The sequence below is a fragment of the Gossypium arboreum genome, chromosome 7, assembly GCF_025698485.1.
Source record: "Gossypium arboreum isolate Shixiya-1 chromosome 7, ASM2569848v2, whole genome shotgun sequence".
In the NCBI taxonomy this organism is placed as follows: domain Eukaryota; kingdom Viridiplantae; phylum Streptophyta; class Magnoliopsida; order Malvales; family Malvaceae; genus Gossypium; species Gossypium arboreum.
Genome location: NC_069076.1, coordinates 80,028,791 through 80,048,162, shown reverse-complemented (window position 1 = coordinate 80,048,162; position 19,372 = coordinate 80,028,791). Strand labels below are relative to the sequence as shown.

General features: G+C 30.7%; 1 protein-coding gene across 2 annotated transcripts; it reads right to left on the bottom strand.

Annotated features, from left to right (window-relative positions):
• Positions 1–14,281: 14,281 nt before the first annotated feature.
• LOC108482300 (calcium-dependent protein kinase 8-like) lies at positions 14,282–18,056 on the bottom strand. 2 transcript variants are annotated; one of them, XM_053031208.1, is made up of 9 exons: positions 17,930–18,056; positions 16,699–17,268; positions 16,099–16,222; positions 15,871–16,014; positions 15,490–15,642; positions 15,285–15,400; positions 15,038–15,205; positions 14,694–14,924; positions 14,282–14,607 (listed from the first exon to the last, which is right to left on the bottom strand). In XM_053031208.1, exons 2-9 carry the CDS (start codon positions 17,215–17,217, stop codon positions 14,473–14,475), a joined length of 1,590 nt encoding a protein of 529 aa, XP_052887168.1. In that variant the 5' UTR covers positions 17,218–17,268; positions 17,930–18,056; the 3' UTR covers positions 14,282–14,472. The 2 variants fall into 2 exon arrangements, with proteins under 2 accessions (XP_052887168.1, XP_017640916.1); XM_017785427.2 differs by having other exon boundaries at positions 17,644–18,042.
• Positions 18,057–19,372: the final 1,316 nt, after the last annotated feature.

Sequence of the window (19,372 nt, the reverse complement as noted above, 5' to 3'; positions counted from 1 at the left end):
TTTTAGGTGTCAACTTGGATTTCTAAATGGGATGAAAATAGATTTTTAATTAAAAATTTTAATTAATTAAAATTTTCAAACCTAAACCTTAACTAAAAGAACTGTTCATCTCCTCTTTTTAATTTTTCTTCTGTCTCTTACTTTTTTCAATTGGTTTTTTTTATTTGAGTGGAAAAATTATTATTAAGATCAAAATAGTTGAAATCAGCAATAAGAAAGAATAATCTGAAATACCCACAAATAGATTGTGAACATACAAGTTGATTCAGATCAGAAAAAATTTGATTGAGAAACCAATTATTCAAGAACTGTGAAAGAACTAAAAAATATAATAATTAGGAACAAGAACAGTGAGAGTAACAACCCTTTTCTGAAAATTTTAAAATTAGCTTGAATGAAACATGTTCATGAAACATGTTTCTGGTTGCATTTTATGGGATGTCTACTGACGCAAAATAAAATACATGTTTACAAACAATTTCAAAAAGTAGAAGAAAATATCAAGAATTTTAATTTAGGGTTTTCATTAATCAGTAAAAAATCTAATCTTTTGTTTTTCAGTATTGAATAAAAGAGATAGAGGAATGTAAAGAAGACATACCTGAACCCTCCATTGAATCCATCTGTATGAAGCAATCAATTTTATTTCAACTATTTTGATCTTAATAATAGTTTTTCCAGTCAAATGAGAAAAAAAAACCATTGAAAAAAAGAAGAGATTGAAGAAAAATTAAAAAGAAGAGATAAACAGTTTTTTTAGTTAAGATTTAGGGTTAAAAATTTTAATTAATTAATTTTTAATTAAAATATATTTTATCCTATTTAGAAATCCAAGTTGGCACTTAAAATCTAGTTGAACTGCCACGTAGGATTACCGTTAAAGAGATAACGGAACTTAATGGTAGAGTGATCACCTCGTAACAAAACAATAACATAAGTGACTAAAACATAACATTTCAAACATAAGTGACTAAAATGTAACTTGAGGCAAACAAAAGTAACTATTTTTATATATTACCCTTTAAAATAATATATAAATAAATTATGGTAGTAACTTCTTTTCCTATATTCTTATATGCTAAATTCTTTCTTTTTATAGTCACTTGAGAATTAAAATTAGCAATTGATAATTACATTATTTATATGTAAATGTCCAGTACAGTGTGAAATAATTGAATTTAAATAACTTACGGCTCTTCCATCCAAGTCCTGTATTAGAAATAGAGTTATTTATAGTTCGGTTAAAATTGAATTAATTGATCGAATTGATTTAATTTAATTAATTGATTGGTAATTGAATTTAGTTCAATCGAAAATCAATTAATGAATTTTAAATTGATTAATTTAATTTGAAATTAAGTAATTAACTAAAATAAATAATATATATTATATATAATATATTTTTAATTATTATTTTTATATTAATCAAGTAAATAATATATATTATATATAATACATTTTTAACTATTAAAAATTAAATATTAGCAACGTATTTTTATATGTTTTATATTTTTTAACTAAAAATAAAAATATATAAATTTCAATTAATTCAATTAACTTATCGAATTAGCTAAAATATTTCAATTTAATTAATATATTTAAAAAAATTAATTCAATTAAGGTTAAAAAATTACATTTCAAATTATTCAATTAAAGACGATTCAGCTCAATTAATAACCAATCCAATCGCGTTTCAACGTCGCTAATTAGAAATACCCATGAATTTTCACAACTCAAACAGATGATTAAAAAAAATGCAAATAAACAAAACGACATATTAGCGCGTTATAGAAAAGGCAAATGAAAGCGCGTGAAAGAACTGTGGATAAAAAGGTCAAAGATGCGAAATCAGATTTGGATTTCAGCGATACATTGAATTTGGATGGAATTACGTTTTAGCCATTGTGAAGGAAGGTCTGGCTGCGGAGGCTACGGTGTTCAGACCAAAATAGCAAATAAAAATAAAATGATTAACTGCTAGATAAATTTTGGATTGAAAATATTATTTTCTAGAAAATGTATAATGATACATTTGGTCCTCTAATTTTACAAGATAGTTATTTTAGTCATTCATTTATTTTTAACTCTTTTATTTTAGCCCTTAAACTTACGTTATTTGTCAAATCACCTAAAATAAATAGAAAAATTAACATTTGTTAATTTTACTAACGTGTCATGCACATGAATGCTACATCAACAATTAATTAATTGTTAATTTTAAAAATTTAAAAGTATAAAAATAAAAATTATTTAAAGTATTTAAAGTATAAAAATATTTTTAAAATATTTTAAATTTAAAAATTAATTAATTACTAACATAGCATGCATGTGGATGTCACGTCAATAAAATTAACAAATATTAATTTTTCCATCCATTTCAAGTAATTTTTTTTTTTTGTAATAGCCTAATTTTGAGTTGTGTCGGAACAGTGATTCGAGATCACTAAATCCGACAAATGAGTAGGAAATATTATTAATTTAGTGAGTATAAGTTAAATGTGAAGTTAAGAAAAATTTTGAAATAGTGAATAGTGTACTAAAAATAAATACTAAAATAATTAGAATCGAAAACAAGGTATCGAGACCTTTGGAATTTTAAATGGAGCCATAAATATTTTTATAAATATTTATGGAGTGTTAATAAGTTAGTATTAAAGTTTCGTCAAGAAATTTTAAAGTTCTGATAGTTAATTGAACAAAAAAGGACTAAATTGTATCAAATGCAAAATTGTGGAAAATAATTAAATAGCTTAAATGATAAAAGAAAGAGGGTTTAAAAGGCAAATAGACCCAAGGTCTATTTGGGCTGGACGGCAAGGGCATGAAATCAGCAAGAAAATAAGGAGAATTAAGGGAAAAATTGCAAAATTGCAAAATTGCAAAATTTACTTAATAAAGCTAGGACTGAAGTGGAATTATCTAGATTTCTCTTTATTTTTCTGCATTCTCATCAGCAAAAATGCCATGGAAGAGTTCCCTTAAGCTTTTTTTTTCATATTTTTACTTCAAGTAGGTTCAATTCTTGATTATTTCTTAAAATTTTTGTGTTTTTATGACTTTTACAACTAGATCCACTTGTTGAATTCATTAGTTTTTAATTCTATGAAAGAAATTAAAAGTTGTTATGAATATGTGCTGGAAGTATATGATGATTTGGCATGGAATTAGAGCTTTAAATTGTTTATATGCTGATTTTATTGAAAGAAGTGAATAGAAAGTGAATGTTTGGGACCTAATTGTAAAAGAGTTTGAAGTTAGAGTTTTATGTGGAAATTTTAAATTTCAATAGTTATGAAATAACTTATAATGTCTAGTAAAATTATTAATTGAGAAAATTATCTTAATTGAGGGGTTAATTGAGCAAGGACTGAATTGTATGAATTGTGAAATTTGGGGCAAAATGGAAATCAACATTTTGCATTAAAACTGTTTTGGACAGCAGCAGTAGTGTAACTTTGAAAAATCATCAAAAATTGTAGAAATGGAATTAGAGGATGAATAAAATATGAAATTAAATCTTATTGAGTTTAGTTTCTTATAGAAGAAATTATGTAAACAATGGAAATGTAAATCATGAGATATGATAAATTTTGTGAGATAAGGTCAGAATGATTTCGGGTTCCCCTATTCTGAATTTGTAAAATCATCAAAAATTGGATAAAAATAATTAGGGGCTTAAATTTATATTTTTAGAATCTTGAATGAGTCTATTTTCAATAGAAACAAACAAAAACATCATTCGAATCCTATATGAGGAGATAATTAATTTTTAGTGAAGAAGGGTCGGAACTGTCAGACAGCAGAACAGGGGAGACTTCAATGAATAAATTGTATTAATTGGCCCAACCAAAAATTATGAAATTTTTATGGTAAGAAGATATGTGAGTATAGTTTTAGGGAAAATTAGCGGACCTTAATTTTTAATTCCGTAGCTTCAGATATAAATAATTTAGTGACTATAACACAGGTGGATAGCTTGAATATTCACATAAGTAATTAGTGAAAGTTATGGCTAAGGTTACTCACAAGTGTGTTATTTATACTAAGGATGTGGATGGAGAGGAGGAGGAGGAAAAATATACATATATATATATATGAATGACTCGTGTATAAATTGATCACATGCCCGATTATAATCGATAAGTGTTGAATTAGAAATGATATAATAATTTATTTGGAATATTTATTATGAAATTATGATTATCGTTATAATACAAAATTCGAACTTCTGAGTTTATATGGCTAAATTTTAGTGATCATTCGTTAATTTTATGAATTTCATGATGTGTTATTTCATATGTATTGATGATAAAATCGTGAATAATGTAAAAGCAAGAAAATTGAATAAATGATCAAATTGAGCATTTCAGTTCAGTGACAAGATGAATTGAAGGAAAAGACCATGGTTGGACCATGGCAACAAGTGATAAGTGATAGCTTCGGCCACACTTATCTGATCAACTTATCTGATCAAGGACAAGTGAAAGTGATAAGTGATAGCTTCGACTACACTTATCTGATCAATGACAAATGACAAGTGAAAAGTGGTAGCTTCGGCTACTTGATAAGTGAAAAGTCGTAGCTTCTGCTACCTGATCAGTGAAAAGTGGTAGCTCCGGCTACCTGATCAGTGAAAAATGGTAGCTCCGGCTACCTGATCAGTGAATAATGGTAGCTTTGGCTACAAGTGACAAGTGACAAGTGATTTCCGTATAAGACCATATCTAGGATATGGCATCGGTGTGATATATGCTACTGTATAAGACCATATCTGGGATATGACATCAGTGAGATATGTGATTCGTGCAAGACCATAGCTGGGCTATGACATCGATATGTGATATGTGATTACGTGTAAGACCATAGCTGGGCTATGGCATCGATATATGAATATGTGTAAGACCATAGCTGGGCTATGGCATCATTATGTGAAGATGTGTAAGACCATAGTTGAACTATGGCATCGAGAAAACGAAGTATTCAATTCCGTAAGATGTTCACTAATTTGAAGAAGTTTGGTAAGTATTACATGGAATTATGTGACATAAGGAAATACGAGTTGATGAGACATGAGCATAAAACTTGGTTGATGAATGAGTTCATTTGTGATTATATATTTTTACGCCTTGAGTGTATTATCCGTATGAATTGGTATTCCAAATGAGTTAATGAGAAAACTTCTAGTATGAAATAATCTGAGTTCGAAATGAAATATCATGAAAATGTACTTGAAATACATTGGTATGTCTTGTATATGCTATTTGAATTCATAAACGTGGAAAGTAAATGTATGTGGAAATATGAGATGATGATATCTATACATGGAATTTATTGATGAATACGTACATCCAAATTTGTATGATAGATTTTAGTGAACATTAAAATTGGGCTTAATAAGTGATTTGGCAATTTAAATCGTGATTGGTAGGAAGAGTTAATGAATTGCATATTTATGAATTGTTACACATATTTATCTGAAATATGAGGAAGTGATGGTAATTGATACATGGAAATATGAAACTATGATATATATAAAAACATGGAATATGTTTGATAAATGTGTTCATTCATAATTATGGAATTATGTACCTCATATGTACTATTTGCATAAAGATGATATTTCAAATACTTTGGTGAATAAAGCTTAAATATGAAATAGTATGAAATCGAAACAAATTGTTATGAAAATGTATTTAAATTATCTGTAAGCGTTTCGTGCTTCTCAGTAATGTCTTGTACTCTATTCCGGTGACAGATACGGGTAGGGGGTGTTACATTTTTGGTGAAAAGAAAAAATTACAAATAAATGAAAACTAAATCCACAAAGGAGGATCCTCTATCAATTGTAACCCAAGTCTCCTAGACTGAACTGATTTGGCCAAACTGTCTGCGATTAGATTTTCTTCACGAGGAATATGCTGAATCCTCCACTGATTAAGAGCTTTAAGAATAATAAGGATTCTTCTGACGAGAGCAGAATTAGATGTCCCTGAATATCCTTCTTGAATAGCATTAACAGCTTCAATTCTATCAGTTTGGATAACTACCTTTTCGAGACTTTTATTCAAAAGAAGATTTAAGCCATCTAAAATCCCCCAAAGCTCCTCTTCGACCACCGTGCAGTTACCTAGATACCTACAATACCCTATGATCCACCCATCATTATGATCAGAAAGAAACCCTCCAGTAGCTGCAAAGCCATCATCAAATCTGACCGAACCATTAGATTTCAAAATTACCCAATTGTTGTCTGTATGCAAAAGGTGTGAAGAAGCATGTGCCTTATTATGAACTAGCTTTGTGGCTGATGAATATTGTCTTGCCCAACTATAGGAACCCTTAAGGATCTCTTCGTAACTCCAAGAAAATTCTTGAAAAATTTCGAAGTAATTTGATAAACAATGGAAGTACATGGGTTAAAATAGACAAAAATTAAATGAAAGACTAAGATGATTTATTTTTTATATTAAAGAACCAAATAAGTGGTTATAAGTGATTATGCTTTTAAAACAAATTTTGTTAAAAAGAATATATATAGTTTAAGATTTGAAGTGTTTATAATTAAAGCAAAAAATGTGTCGTAAAAAGTGAAAATATTCATTTTAGATATAATGTTTGAGAGTAAAATATAAGTTAATTTGAATATCACATAAATTTATTAATATTAATTTATTAATATTATATATGAAAAATAAATTTTAAACATTTTTAAGTAATTAATATAAATTATCTATAAAATTCAACTTGAATAATTTTATAAAACGCTTCGTCTCTTTTCTTAAAAATTCAAAGTCCAAAGTTGCGATGGCATCAAAAAGATCGTCATCAACAAGCCCACTTAAGCTAATCCTCTTGCTCATTTGGCTTCATCATTGATAATATGCCCAATTTACTATTATGCTTAATTTTGATAAATTCTTAAACAAGATGCCACTAATTTTAGACCTATTATTTGATTTCTAATTAGATGCAAAAGCAAACCTCAAAAGTAAAAAAAAGTAAAAATAATACTTTTAATATTTCATTAATATAATATCTTAATTTTTTTTAGCATATTTGGATAACTCTTTGATACTTAGAGCTTTATACTTTATTATATATATGCGTGAGAAGAGTGAATTACATAAAAATACTGATTTTTTTTAAAAAAATTATTAAATTAGGCTATTTTTTTCCAAAAATTATGGGATTAGACTGAAATAACAAAACGCTTTCAACGGGAAGTATTTTTAACTGATTTGCAGAAAAACGCTTCTAACTGGAAACATTTTCCCTCCAAACAGTCACTCCTAATGACTACCTACTTTAATGGCTATAATTATTTTTCTATATAAACTCCCCCTCCACCATTTCATTTTTTTTTCAATTCAATCTCAACTATCTCTCTCTCAGATTCTCAAATATCTCTCAAATTTTCCTCAATTCCCTTCTAATTTCTCACTCAAATTTTATTTCTCTCTCAACTTTATTTTTTATTAAAATTGTATTAAGATTTTCTTAAAAAAAATTTCTGTTACAATTTATTTCATGTTTTTCGATAGCAATGGTAAAATCTCTAACTTGTTTGATGGCAATCACATTCGGTCGATCAATTGCACTGAAAAATCTTACTGACCTCAACCTCTCATGAAAAAAAATGACTAAAACTCAGTTGCATTAAAAAAATAAAAAAATTTACAAGCTAAGATTTAATTAAATAGAGTAGTTTGAGTATCGATTATGAATCGAGTTGAATTTTACAATTCAAATAATTTGAATATACGATTGGTGTAAATACGATGCTTCTAAATACCAAATTAAATAATTATTAACTTTACATCTCAAAAAATTATAAAAAAACTTAAAAAAATATAATAAAAAAACCTCAAAACCCTACACAACCCTAAGCCCTAAATCCTAAAATCCACAAAACTCTAACCTTACTTTAAAAAAGCAAAACCCTTACCCTAAAAAACGAATCAGAAGGAAAGCACTTCTAATTGGAAACGATTTTTTTGCCAATACGCTAAAAACGCTTCCAGCTATAAGCATTTTCGTTATTTTGGCCCAATCCCATAATTTTACAAAAAAAACAGCCTAATCCAGTAATTATTTTAAAAATCGAGATTTTTTATAACGTTTTTGTTATTTTGGCCCAACCATGTAATTTTACAAAAAAAAACCAAGCTAATCCAGTTATTATTTTAAAAAATCAAGATTTTTCATAAATTAACTCGCATGAGACGGCCTTCCAATACCTTTCTTTTATTCTGATTCTTTTCTATTATTTATTTTTGCCTACGCAATATTACGTCAGGCCCCTTTCAATTTTCATTTTTCTATTTTTAATTAGTCTTTGTTAAACCTTTAATCTAAATTTCCTATTTAGCTTTAGGTCGATAGCCAATCCGGTAGAGACTCGTGAGATCCTAAACCGCACCTAAAAAATTTCATATTGGTATTTGTTACTTCTTCAATTTAAAAGATAGACATCGTCATCTCATAAAGTTGTATTGACACTGTACAGCCCAATTTTGGGCCCAAACTAAAAAACCCTAAGCCCAATTACAGCCCATAACCTAAACAGAGAACAGAAACCTTAGGAGCCGCCTCTGCCCCCTGTCCCATCGCACCATGCCTGCTCCACCGCCCTTGTCAGCCACCTGCTCCTCAACTTGCTCCAATCGCCTGCACGAAGAAAAGATAGCAAATAAATGTTGTAACAAATCGGCTATAAAGCCGAATAGAAACCAATGTAAAAAGGGGGGCCTTTTATTGAAAAAAAGAATCAAAAAAAGATCTATCAATAACAGAGATTAATCAAAGAAACATTTCAAAGGTTTCATTTTTTTCTATCTTCGTTATCTTTTTTTTTTTTTGAATCTATCGCATAAACGTATACAAAAGGGAAAGTTTTACCGGGATTCGGCGTTGATACCCTCAGCACACGCTTTTCTGGTTCGAAAGCCGACGGATCCCTAGAGATCCGGTTAAAGCTTCGACGGAAGAAGTCAAAAGTCAAGGCGTTTTCGTTGTTTTAAAGGGCTTTGGGGTTTAGTTTATGGTTTTCTAAGTCTTAAATCTTCTTCTATGTAAAAAAGGGGTTCAAAGGAGGGAGTTTTGAGCTTCCCGGCCACCGCGTACGGCGACGCCGTCGCCAGTGGCCGAAGGTCGGCACGACGGCCATTGACCGGAGCTAGGTCGGAGACTGAGAAGGGGAGAGAATTTCAAAGCTTCATTCTTTTTTTTTCTGAAGTAAGAAAGAAATGAATTTTTTTAAAAAAAATGGTTTAAATAGCCTTAGTGAAACGACACCGTTTCACTTAGGCCCCTATAGTATAAAACGGCGCCGTTTCAATGAAGTGACCCGATGACTCGACCCGGCCCGGCCAACAGAGGATCCTCGTGTTTCTGCTAAGCGGGATCATCGCGCGCGTGGTCCTTCCGCATTTTTGTTTCTTTTTATTTTCCTTTTGTTTTTAGATTTTTCCTTAGATTTTGCGCACTTTTCAAATTGGTCCACGTTAAAACGTTTCGTTTCAGGGTTTGGTCTATTTTCATTTTTCATCCCTATTAGTTTATGCATGCCCTATTTTAGTCCCTAATAGTTTCTATTATTTACGATTTTTATCCCGCAATTTTACTTTGATTTTAATTCAGTCCTCAAACTCTTACTTTAAATCGTTTTATTATATTATTTTAAATATCATTTATTTTAGGCTTTTGTGTGCAATATTTATTTTAAACTTTTACATTGTATATATTTTGAATTTGTATATACATACATATATTATATTTTAAACTATTATATATATATATATATATATTTTTGTCTACTTTAAATTTCATATGTTAATTGTTCTATAGGTTAATTATTTGAAGTTCCTTTTATTGTTTATTATAAATCTTTTATTATTTATTTTGAGATTTCTTATATTGTTCATATTTAGATATTTTGCTCCATCATCATTATTACATATATATTTTAGTATGCGTTTATTTACTTATTTATTATTTCTTATGTATACGTTAAATTTTTATTATTATTACTTTTATTCTTTATTCACTATTATTATTCTTACTAATGCATTATTATTATTCTTATATTCTACTTCATTATTATATTATTACTATTGCTATCATCATATTATTAAACTAATTAATTTTATATTGATTTTGTCACATTATATATTTTATTTTGTATATATTTATTATTATTATTATTATTATTATTATTATTATTATTATTATTATTATTATTATTATTATTATTATTACTATATCTTCATGTTATATTTCATCTTTTATTATTATGCATGTTAATGCTACGATTTGTTTCTCATTTCTCCATGCGATTATGATAACATTGGTCTTTTACTTGACGCATATAACTGGGTTTTCTAAAATAAAACAAGTTTCGTATTTAGACAATTCGAGAAAATTGTGCTCTAATTTACTGGGTTTCGGTTTTTCTCGTTTAATCTAAATAACGACATAATCTTCTTAAATTGCAATACGAGTAAAAAATGCTTATTCTCGGAAGTACGAGGTGTTATGCCCTAACTTACCGGGTATGACATTTTGTCACCCCGAAATAAGAATTTGTTTTAAAGTAAAAGGCAATATTCGGTATTTGGGAAATTCGAGGAAACGTGCCCTAACTCACTAGGTTTCGATTTTCCTCGTTCGCCCTAACTAGCCGAATATCCTTTTGAAAAGTAGTTAAAATACACGAATTTTTTTTAAATAAAAGTAAGCTCATTCTCAAAGCTCGAGATGTCGTGTCCTAACTCATTGGATGTGACATTTTATCACTTCAAGACGAGAATGTCTTTAATATTCGAGTTTTTTTTAAAGAGAGGGATCGCATTTCAAAGTACTTTAAGTTTTCAATTTTCGACACTAAGACACTAATTAATCAACTAGGTACCAATTTTTGGGTGTATCGAGGGTGCTAATCCTTCCTCGTGCGTAACCGACTCCCGAACTCATTTTCTGATTTTTGTAGACCAAAAATTATCGTTTTAGTAAATCTTAACTTTTATTAAAATGATTAATTTAAGGTGACCCGATCACACCTCATCAAAAAAGGATTGGTGGCAACTCCTATTTTTTCGCTTTCGTTTCCAAAACGAAAGTCGATTCCCCTTTTTTTCAAAAAATGGTTTCGACAGACACCAAGTCATAAAAGCTTGTTGATTCGATGTCGATAGGCATACAGTTGGAAGAACCGATATCATTGTATGTTGTATTCAATCTACCGAATAACATATCGGCGTGTCCAATCAAGTGGTTGGTTAGATATGTCAAAGGAAATAACAATTGGATTTAAATGACCCACATGGTTAAATCTATTGGTTCGAATTGGGCCTTTCTAGTTTGCAAGGCTATTGAAGAGTTAAATCGTGGACACGTATTTTGTGGTTGTTCGTTCAGTAAGGGTTAGTTGTTGGGCATTCCCACAATTAATTTACATTACTCATAATTGGACTCGATGTGAGAGAGGCCCAAAACCCCTCATATAACATGAATGGGGCAACAACCCTAGTAGGAATAATAGGGTGTGTCGTTCACCCCACTCCTACTCTAAGTAGGAAGTTGTTTTTCTACCTTCTCTTCCTATAAATAGATGGTACCTGTAGAGCTATTTACACAAACTTAAGATATTGTTACTCTATCGAAAAATAGAGAGAATTTATTCTCAACTATCAAATATATTTTTCCAAATAACAATTCTACCACTTTCTATTAAAAAGAGAAAACTTTTGTTTTCACCCCAAATAAAAGAGAGAACTTTTTCTATTTCTATGTTTCAATTCAATTGGCCCAAGCCCACATTCGAAGCAGTTTGTGGTACGAGAATAGCAGAGAAGATCATTTGGTTGAAAGCCAGGAACATCGAACGTTTGCTAAGCTGAAAACACAAGTATGAATTCGGTTGGGGTTTATTGCTATAAATTTCACAAACTAGGTCTGTTTTCAAATTTTTAATTTTCCGCTGTGCTAGAAAACTGTTTTCAAACTAGGATTTTACCAACAATTGGTTGGTAGTCTAGGGCGTTCTCGATCACTATAACTGACCTATAGATTGAAGGGGAAGACTTGTTATCAGGGATCGGCTCAAAATCGAAGCAAAAATTGAGTCTGGAGCTAGAATTTTATCACATCCGTTTATTCAATTTAATTTTGTTTCTGCTTATTTGTACTATTATTTCGATTTTAATTATTTTTACTTTTATTAGATTTAAATCCAACCTTTTATTTTTGTACAGATCGTCACACGTCGCGGGTACAAAACTGCCTAGGCACTCAACCTGGTTAAACCAGACAATAATTTTAGATATCCCAATCTTTGTGGGATTGACCCTACTCCATAAACTATTGTTTACATAATGTTTAGGCGTAAGAATTTATTTTTGTTAGATTCGACACCCATCAATTATCAAGCACCAATGTTCCTACTCGTCCCTATGTCACTAGGCAAAAGACGAAAACTCTTTTTGGAGTTATTCAAATAGACTTCTTTGATGCTAATTGACAATCCAATTTATGATACTTCTTCACCAATTCATTACTTAGAAGAAGTTTCTCCGCATGAATCAAATATATCTCACTAATTATCATTCAAGAAGAAAGGTATTCAATCAAGAGATCATGCCATTCCAACATCTCCCTCAAACCCAAAGCCAAATTCCATAGTGATGAATGTCATGACGACTAACACCATATCCTTAGAAGAACATGTGGGAAACGATGGAGAGTCTCCTCGCAAGCCTCAAAGAAAAGGATGGCCATATGGCCTTCACAATAAAAAAGATTCTTGATCTTACTAGGAAGAGGCCAGCCAATGAATAGATTCAACATAAGAGTCTACTAGAGGAGCTTGGTGATCAAACTAATGTGCAAGTTGCCAAAGATTCTCAACCAATAATCAATGAAGTTGTCACTGCCGATCAACTCAAAGAGCTCATCAAATAAGCTGTCAAAGATCACGTTGGTTGTGTACTCAACCTTCGTACAACTATACCAAGCCATACTCCTACAAGATTGATCACCTCAAAATGCTAGTAAGCTATCAACCTCCAAAATTTCAACAATTTGATTAAAAAGAGAATCCACACCAATATTTTGCTCATTTCGTGGAGACATGTAATAACGTCGAAACTGATGACGATCTAATGGTGAAGCAATTTTTCAAGTCACTAAAAGGAAATACCTTTAATTGGTATACTAACTTTGAGCTTAGAACAATTGATGATTGAAAACAACTTAAACATAAATTTCTCAATAAATTTTATAGCACTCGTCACATTATTAGCATGATCACTGTACGACAATAGAAAAATTAACCAGCCATTGAAAATCTTGGAAGAAATGAAACCATCGGCTTCTTTTGCCACTGTAGAGATGAAGTTGAAGGCATCGTTTCCTATTAACGTAAATTGAAATTTTGTTAACAATAAAATATGAAAGGAAGCTGCAAAATTGAGATAAACTGATGCTTTGGTATCAAAGTTTTGATGGAAAAATGGGAAATTTGATTTCCAATGCAAAACCACGATCAAAAGTTGACAATTAAATCTTGGCCGGCCATGGCAAAAGTTGAAAATAGAAGATTTCAGGTAAAAAGAATTTTTAGGTCCCTTTCAATTTTAAAATCGAATAAATTAGTCATTCTAAAAAAATTAATTTAATCTTTATTTATTTTGAAAGTGAAAAAAATGAAGAAAATTACTTAAGGTATTAATAATTTCCATCCAATTTATCTTATGCGGTGATAAGGAAAAAAAGATAAAAAAGTTTAAAATAAAAAACCCACTTGTCAAATTTCTATTGGTCGATGAGAATGATTTTATTACTTAAAAACTTTAGTTGCAAATTAAAAATTATTAACACGGTAAGTAATAATCTTTATTTGCTCATTTTCAAATAAACAAGGAACTAAAAATCTTTTTATCAATAAATCAATGTATTTAATTTTAATTATGTTAAATAAATTTAAAATATTTATTTTAAGCCTTTCAAAAGAAATTTTATATTATTGATGGATGAGGTGTCAAATTGTGAGTTATGAGCTGCATCAAATATAATCATTAATAAATAAAAATAATCCTTAATAAAAACAAATAATTACTATTATAATATATGAATTGTAAAACAAATTAATATAATTTAATTATATTAAATAATTCAAATAAAAATTTGTTTTACAATATTTGAAAAATTAATTAAAAATAAAATGGCGTAGGAAATAAAAAAGTTGATTGTTACAATTATAAAAGCCTAATTCATTAAGCACCACTTGTAAAACGCTTCATTTTATTCCTCTTCTGCGACTCACTCATCACAAATCTTGGCTATTCATACATCAATCTAACCCTACTTTATGTTCCGTCCCAAATTTAATTTCACAAAAGAAAAAAAAATTGACAACAATTTTTCCAACCAAAAATCCTTTCTTCTCTCTTTCTATGCCAACATTTGTTCCTTTGTTCAAGTGGCCACTACCTGCATCAACTTCATGCTTAGACTGTTAAATCTTTCTCGTGAATATTGTCTTGATGCTTTTCTCCAATCCGTACCGGCTTTCATCATTGCAGCAAACTCCTCATAACTTATGCGCCCGTCCTGCAATTCAAATGTAAAAGCTTTTAACGGTACTTGTAAAAGAAATGCCTGGTCTGATATTATGCATTACAGCAGGATTCATTCACCTTGTTAGTGTCCACATCATGCATAATGGCATTGATAACTTCTTCACTACAGGGGTCAACTTCATCATTTAAGGCATCTCGCAAATCTTCTTTCTCTAAATACCCACTTTTATTTAGATCCAAGAAGGCAAAAGCTTTATGTAAGTGTTCATCATTCGCCATTTTCCTGAGGTGAACCGAAACTGCTACAAACTCTCCATAATTCAGAGTCCCATCACCATCACCACCAGCCTGTTAAAACCAACATAATATGGCTGGAGCTCAAATATACCAGTTGCATTACTTCTCATTAACTGACGAGACAAAAAATCTAAAATTTTATGGTTAAGCACAAATAATCTTACAGCTCCCACTAGGATCTGCAAATCTGCATCAGGAATCTGCTGGCCAAGCTTTTGCAATCCTGCCTTAAGCTCCTCGAGGGTTATTTTGCCTCGTTGTTTGGTGTCCATCATGTCAAATGTCTCCTTTATATCAGCTACTTCCTCCACAGACAAATGCTCAGCAATCACCTGGCAAATCAAGAAAAACTCCAAAGGTTAAGACTAGAGATATGTACAGCCAGTTACTAGGAGATGATTAAATTATTACCCTTAGAGCTCTCTTCTTAAGCTTGTTCATTACTGAAAACTGTTTAAGCCTAGCTTTCACAGTCTCACCCAATGGTACATTGGGAACTTTCTTGGCATGTTGTAACCACGGATGTTCTGCACAAACAAGTTCAGATGATTTATTTGTATAAACTCAAAAGACATCAATGTAATAAAACACGCAAGGAAGGCGCCTAAAAGGTTACCGAGCACTTCCTGAGCAGTAAGCCGTTTCTTTGGATCAGGATTAAGCATCTTCCTTACAAGGTCCTTTGCATTGTCAGAAACCTTAGGCCATGGGTCCCTCTTGAAGTCAATAACAGAGCGAATAATTGCCTCCGCCACTCCCTGCTCAGTCTCTATATACAACAAATTTATTTATATCTATTTTTCTAAAAGCACAAGAATAGATTAGGGAAAATGTATGCAAAAACACATATGAACCTCTTGATCACATAATATTTAAGCATTTTAAAAGAAAAAGCACATTTTTTTCTTCATCTTTGCCAACAGGCTTTGAAAGACGACACAATTATCCATCAAGCCAAGTGAACAAAGAAAAAGTCCTCAAAGATTAAAAGACCAACCTGCCCAGAATGGTGGGACACCACAAACTAAAATATAAAGGATAACTCCGGCACTCCAAACATCAACCTCAGGGCCATAATTACGTTTAAGAACCTCTGGAGCCATATAATATGGACTTCCCACAATCTCATTGAACAGTTCACCTGTTACAAAGAGCATTCTTGCAATGTTAGTCCCCAATATAGAAAAGGAGATGCTAAAGCAACCCAACAGCTGATGTGCGATACCAGGTTTAAAGAAGACTGACAACCCAAAATCAATTGCCTTCAAGGGGGAAGCTTCCTTCTTGTTTGCAAATAGAAAATTTTCTGGTTTGAGATCTCGATGCATGACTCCATGTTTATGACACATCTGCAACAAGTTCGTGACCAAGTTATTTATCTTCATCAGACATAAAAAGCACTATCATCCAGATAGAGAGCAATTGCATTCAAGTAATTCACTTTTTATCGACAGCAACTTCGGTGCCCTGAAAGCATCCTTATTATTTTATTACCTACCATGAGGTTATGCGGACATGAAGATTATATACCAAAGGAATGGCTAACATTGGCCAGACGAGTGGATTAGTAGGTGCAAACAAGAACATCCACAAAGGAAGATTATAAACCAAACCAACAAAAATTCAACCTAGCAATCAGAAAATCTATTCATTCATCACTACCAAATGTAATTCAAAGCAGAACTGCAAGAATGTAACCGGGGCTTCTGTAATGCTAAAACCGTTGTTTAACAAACATATGATGCATAACTACAATGTAAGACTAAAATATGAAGTGCAAGATTATATATCAATTCAGAAACAGAAAAATAATTCAGAATTCGACCTGAACAACTTCGACAATGGTCTTCATGACCCCAGCAGCTGCTCGTTCAGTGTAGTGTCCCCTTGCAACAATCCTATCAAACAACTCCCCTCCCTCGCACAATTCCATTACAATGTGCACAGCATCATCATCCTCAAAAGTATCCTTCAATGTAACCACATTAGGATGCTTAGGCAAGTGCTTCATTATCTGTACTTCCCTCCTCACATCCTCGATATCCACTGCAGTCCTAAGTTTCTTCTTGGATATGGATTTACAAGCAAATTTTTCACCTGAGTTGGGATCAGTACACAAATATGTTACACCGAATTCGCCACGACCCATCTCACGGCCTAGATCATATTGAGCTGAAATGTCACGGCCAGTGAGTTCGTTTAAAACCTGCAGCTTGAACGTAGTAGATCCATGGGTGACACCATATTCATCTGCAGAATATGGAATAGCTTTGTTCTTTTTCCCCTTTTTTTTATTACTATTAGTATCCACTAGAGGACCGGTGGTAGCACAGCAATTTCCCATGAATTAAAACACAACGTTAAACAACCAACAACTCGCTCTGGTCCAAGTTTCCTGGAATTTCATCCCCATAAGCAAAACATATAAATATATAAAAACTTATGAGGTAACCATACATCAATAAGCCAAAATTAAACTCGCAAATCCATAACATTAAACAACTTTAAATATTTGTCTCTGTTTTGGGCAAAAATACAAATTAAAGACACCAAAAATGGAAAGAAAAGAAAAAGGAGAGGAACTTCCAAGAAAGTTGGAAGATTTGAAGTTGAAAGTATTTCACAGAGAGAACCAAAAAGAAAATCTTTACAAACAACCCTCTCAACAAGAGAGCCGGAGAAAAAGATAATCTGCCTAAAAAATGAACCACATTAAACAAAGAGAAGAAATTTGTTTTAAAATAAAAAGGAGGAAATTTAACTAACTCACCTTCAAAGAAAAAAAAAGAAACCCAGAATCTCGTGGCAATGAAAAATGTTAAAGAATGTTGAGACAAATGAAAAGGGTTTTGTAAATTTTCAGCTGAAATGTGATTCAATGTGTGAGAATGAAATGATATAAAAAGAAACAATGAGAAAGAGGAAGAGAGAAGAAGGAGAGTCAAAGCTCTCTCCTTGCGAAGACTTCCTCTCTATCTCTCTGCAACCTCTCTCTTCTTTCTTCTTCTTCTTCCTCCCTGAGAAATTAAAAATCCAAGCTTTTCTTTTCTTTTTACCTTTTTTAGTCTCTTCAATTCAACGATTGAACAAGAAACAGACAGATAAATATCTCTGTTGTCTTTTTTTTCTTATAGTTATTTACTTCCAAAAATACCTAAACAAACCTCAAAATAAAATGTCATCATTTTTAAAACTCAATTGCCTTTCTATTTTGGATACTTTCCCTTTTATTTTTTAAATATTCTTTTATTTTATTATTATTATTATTATTAAATATTAACAGTGCTCTCTTGGAGTCCATAAACAAAAATTAACCTTTGGTAATAAGAACGAACATCTAGATAATAAATTGAATTTATTTCAAAATATGAGTATATGAGGTCAAAAGTTTAGTCATAGTTTGACATCCTTTTTCTTTTCAAGTTTGTTGCGCTTATTTTTCAAGTTTGACATCCAATACATTTTTTGCGGTTGTTTCCTCATCTAGAATGTCTCTTAACTTACCAATAAAATGACATTAAATTTGGATATTCTACGAAAATAATTGTCAAATATCATGTATTTAAATATGATTAACACATTATACCTAATATATTTATTTTTAATTTTATTTAAATTTTGATAATATAAGACAAATACATTTAAATAACTAATATAAAAATACAATGCGCAACATATGTGTATATATATCTGCATTATCATGCAAAGGTAGAACAATAAATGGCTGTTGGTACAAATATGTATTCTATTCCTCATACAATATATAAAGTTCCGCAGTGATGTTTTGGAGTACTGAGTCATTGATATAGAGAGAGAGGTCATATACAGATATAAGCTTCTCTATTTTGAAATTTTAGCGGTCATATATAACGACTTGAGGTACAAATATAATATCATCACACAAAAATTACAATCATTTAATGAAAATTCATAGTTAAACAACACTCAAAATTAACTTTAACAAAAATAAATTATGTTTTATTCAATCATTTTCCCATTAATCATTACATGTAGAAGATCATGTTAGATACACGAGTATCTACCCAAACCTCATTAAAATATGTTTAATCATATTATAATGCATGCAACACGCAACTTACACAACTGATCCCCCAATGCAAATCACAATAATATGATACTCCCGTACACTATTAGCACCCCATAAAACAAACTATGAGAACAATTTACACCTGAGCAATTTCTGAAAACATTTACAAGGGTCAATATGTGATAACTCTTAATCATTATCAATTTATACAATTAATGTAAACCTCATATCCGATCCGAAGTTTAATTTAGACATGAAATTACTTCGGCTCCTAAGATAACCCAATCATTCAATCATACAATTAATTTCGTGCTCAAATCATCCTAACTTGCAATTAACCCATTTCCAACATAATTGTATCATATGAGCCATCCTATAAGTGTTTTACAAATTCTTAACATTTATTTAGTAAGAAAAATTGCTCATATAAGTAAAATTTTTCAAACAAAGC

Excerpts from the sequence above, each read along its gene's own strand:
- LOC108482300 (XM_053031208.1), bottom strand. The coding sequence starts at position 17,217 with ATGGGAAATTGCTGTGCTACCACCGGTCCTCTAGTGGATACTAATAGT. Across the intron at positions 15,643-15,870 it reads TGTCCCACCATTCTGGGCAG|AGACTGAGCAGGGAGTGGCG; the intron begins GTTGGTCTTTTA and ends TGTTGTATATAG. Across the intron at positions 15,401-15,489 it reads TACTGCTCAGGAAGTGCTCG|AACATCCGTGGTTACAACAT; the intron begins GTAACCTTTTAG and ends TTGTTTGTGCAG.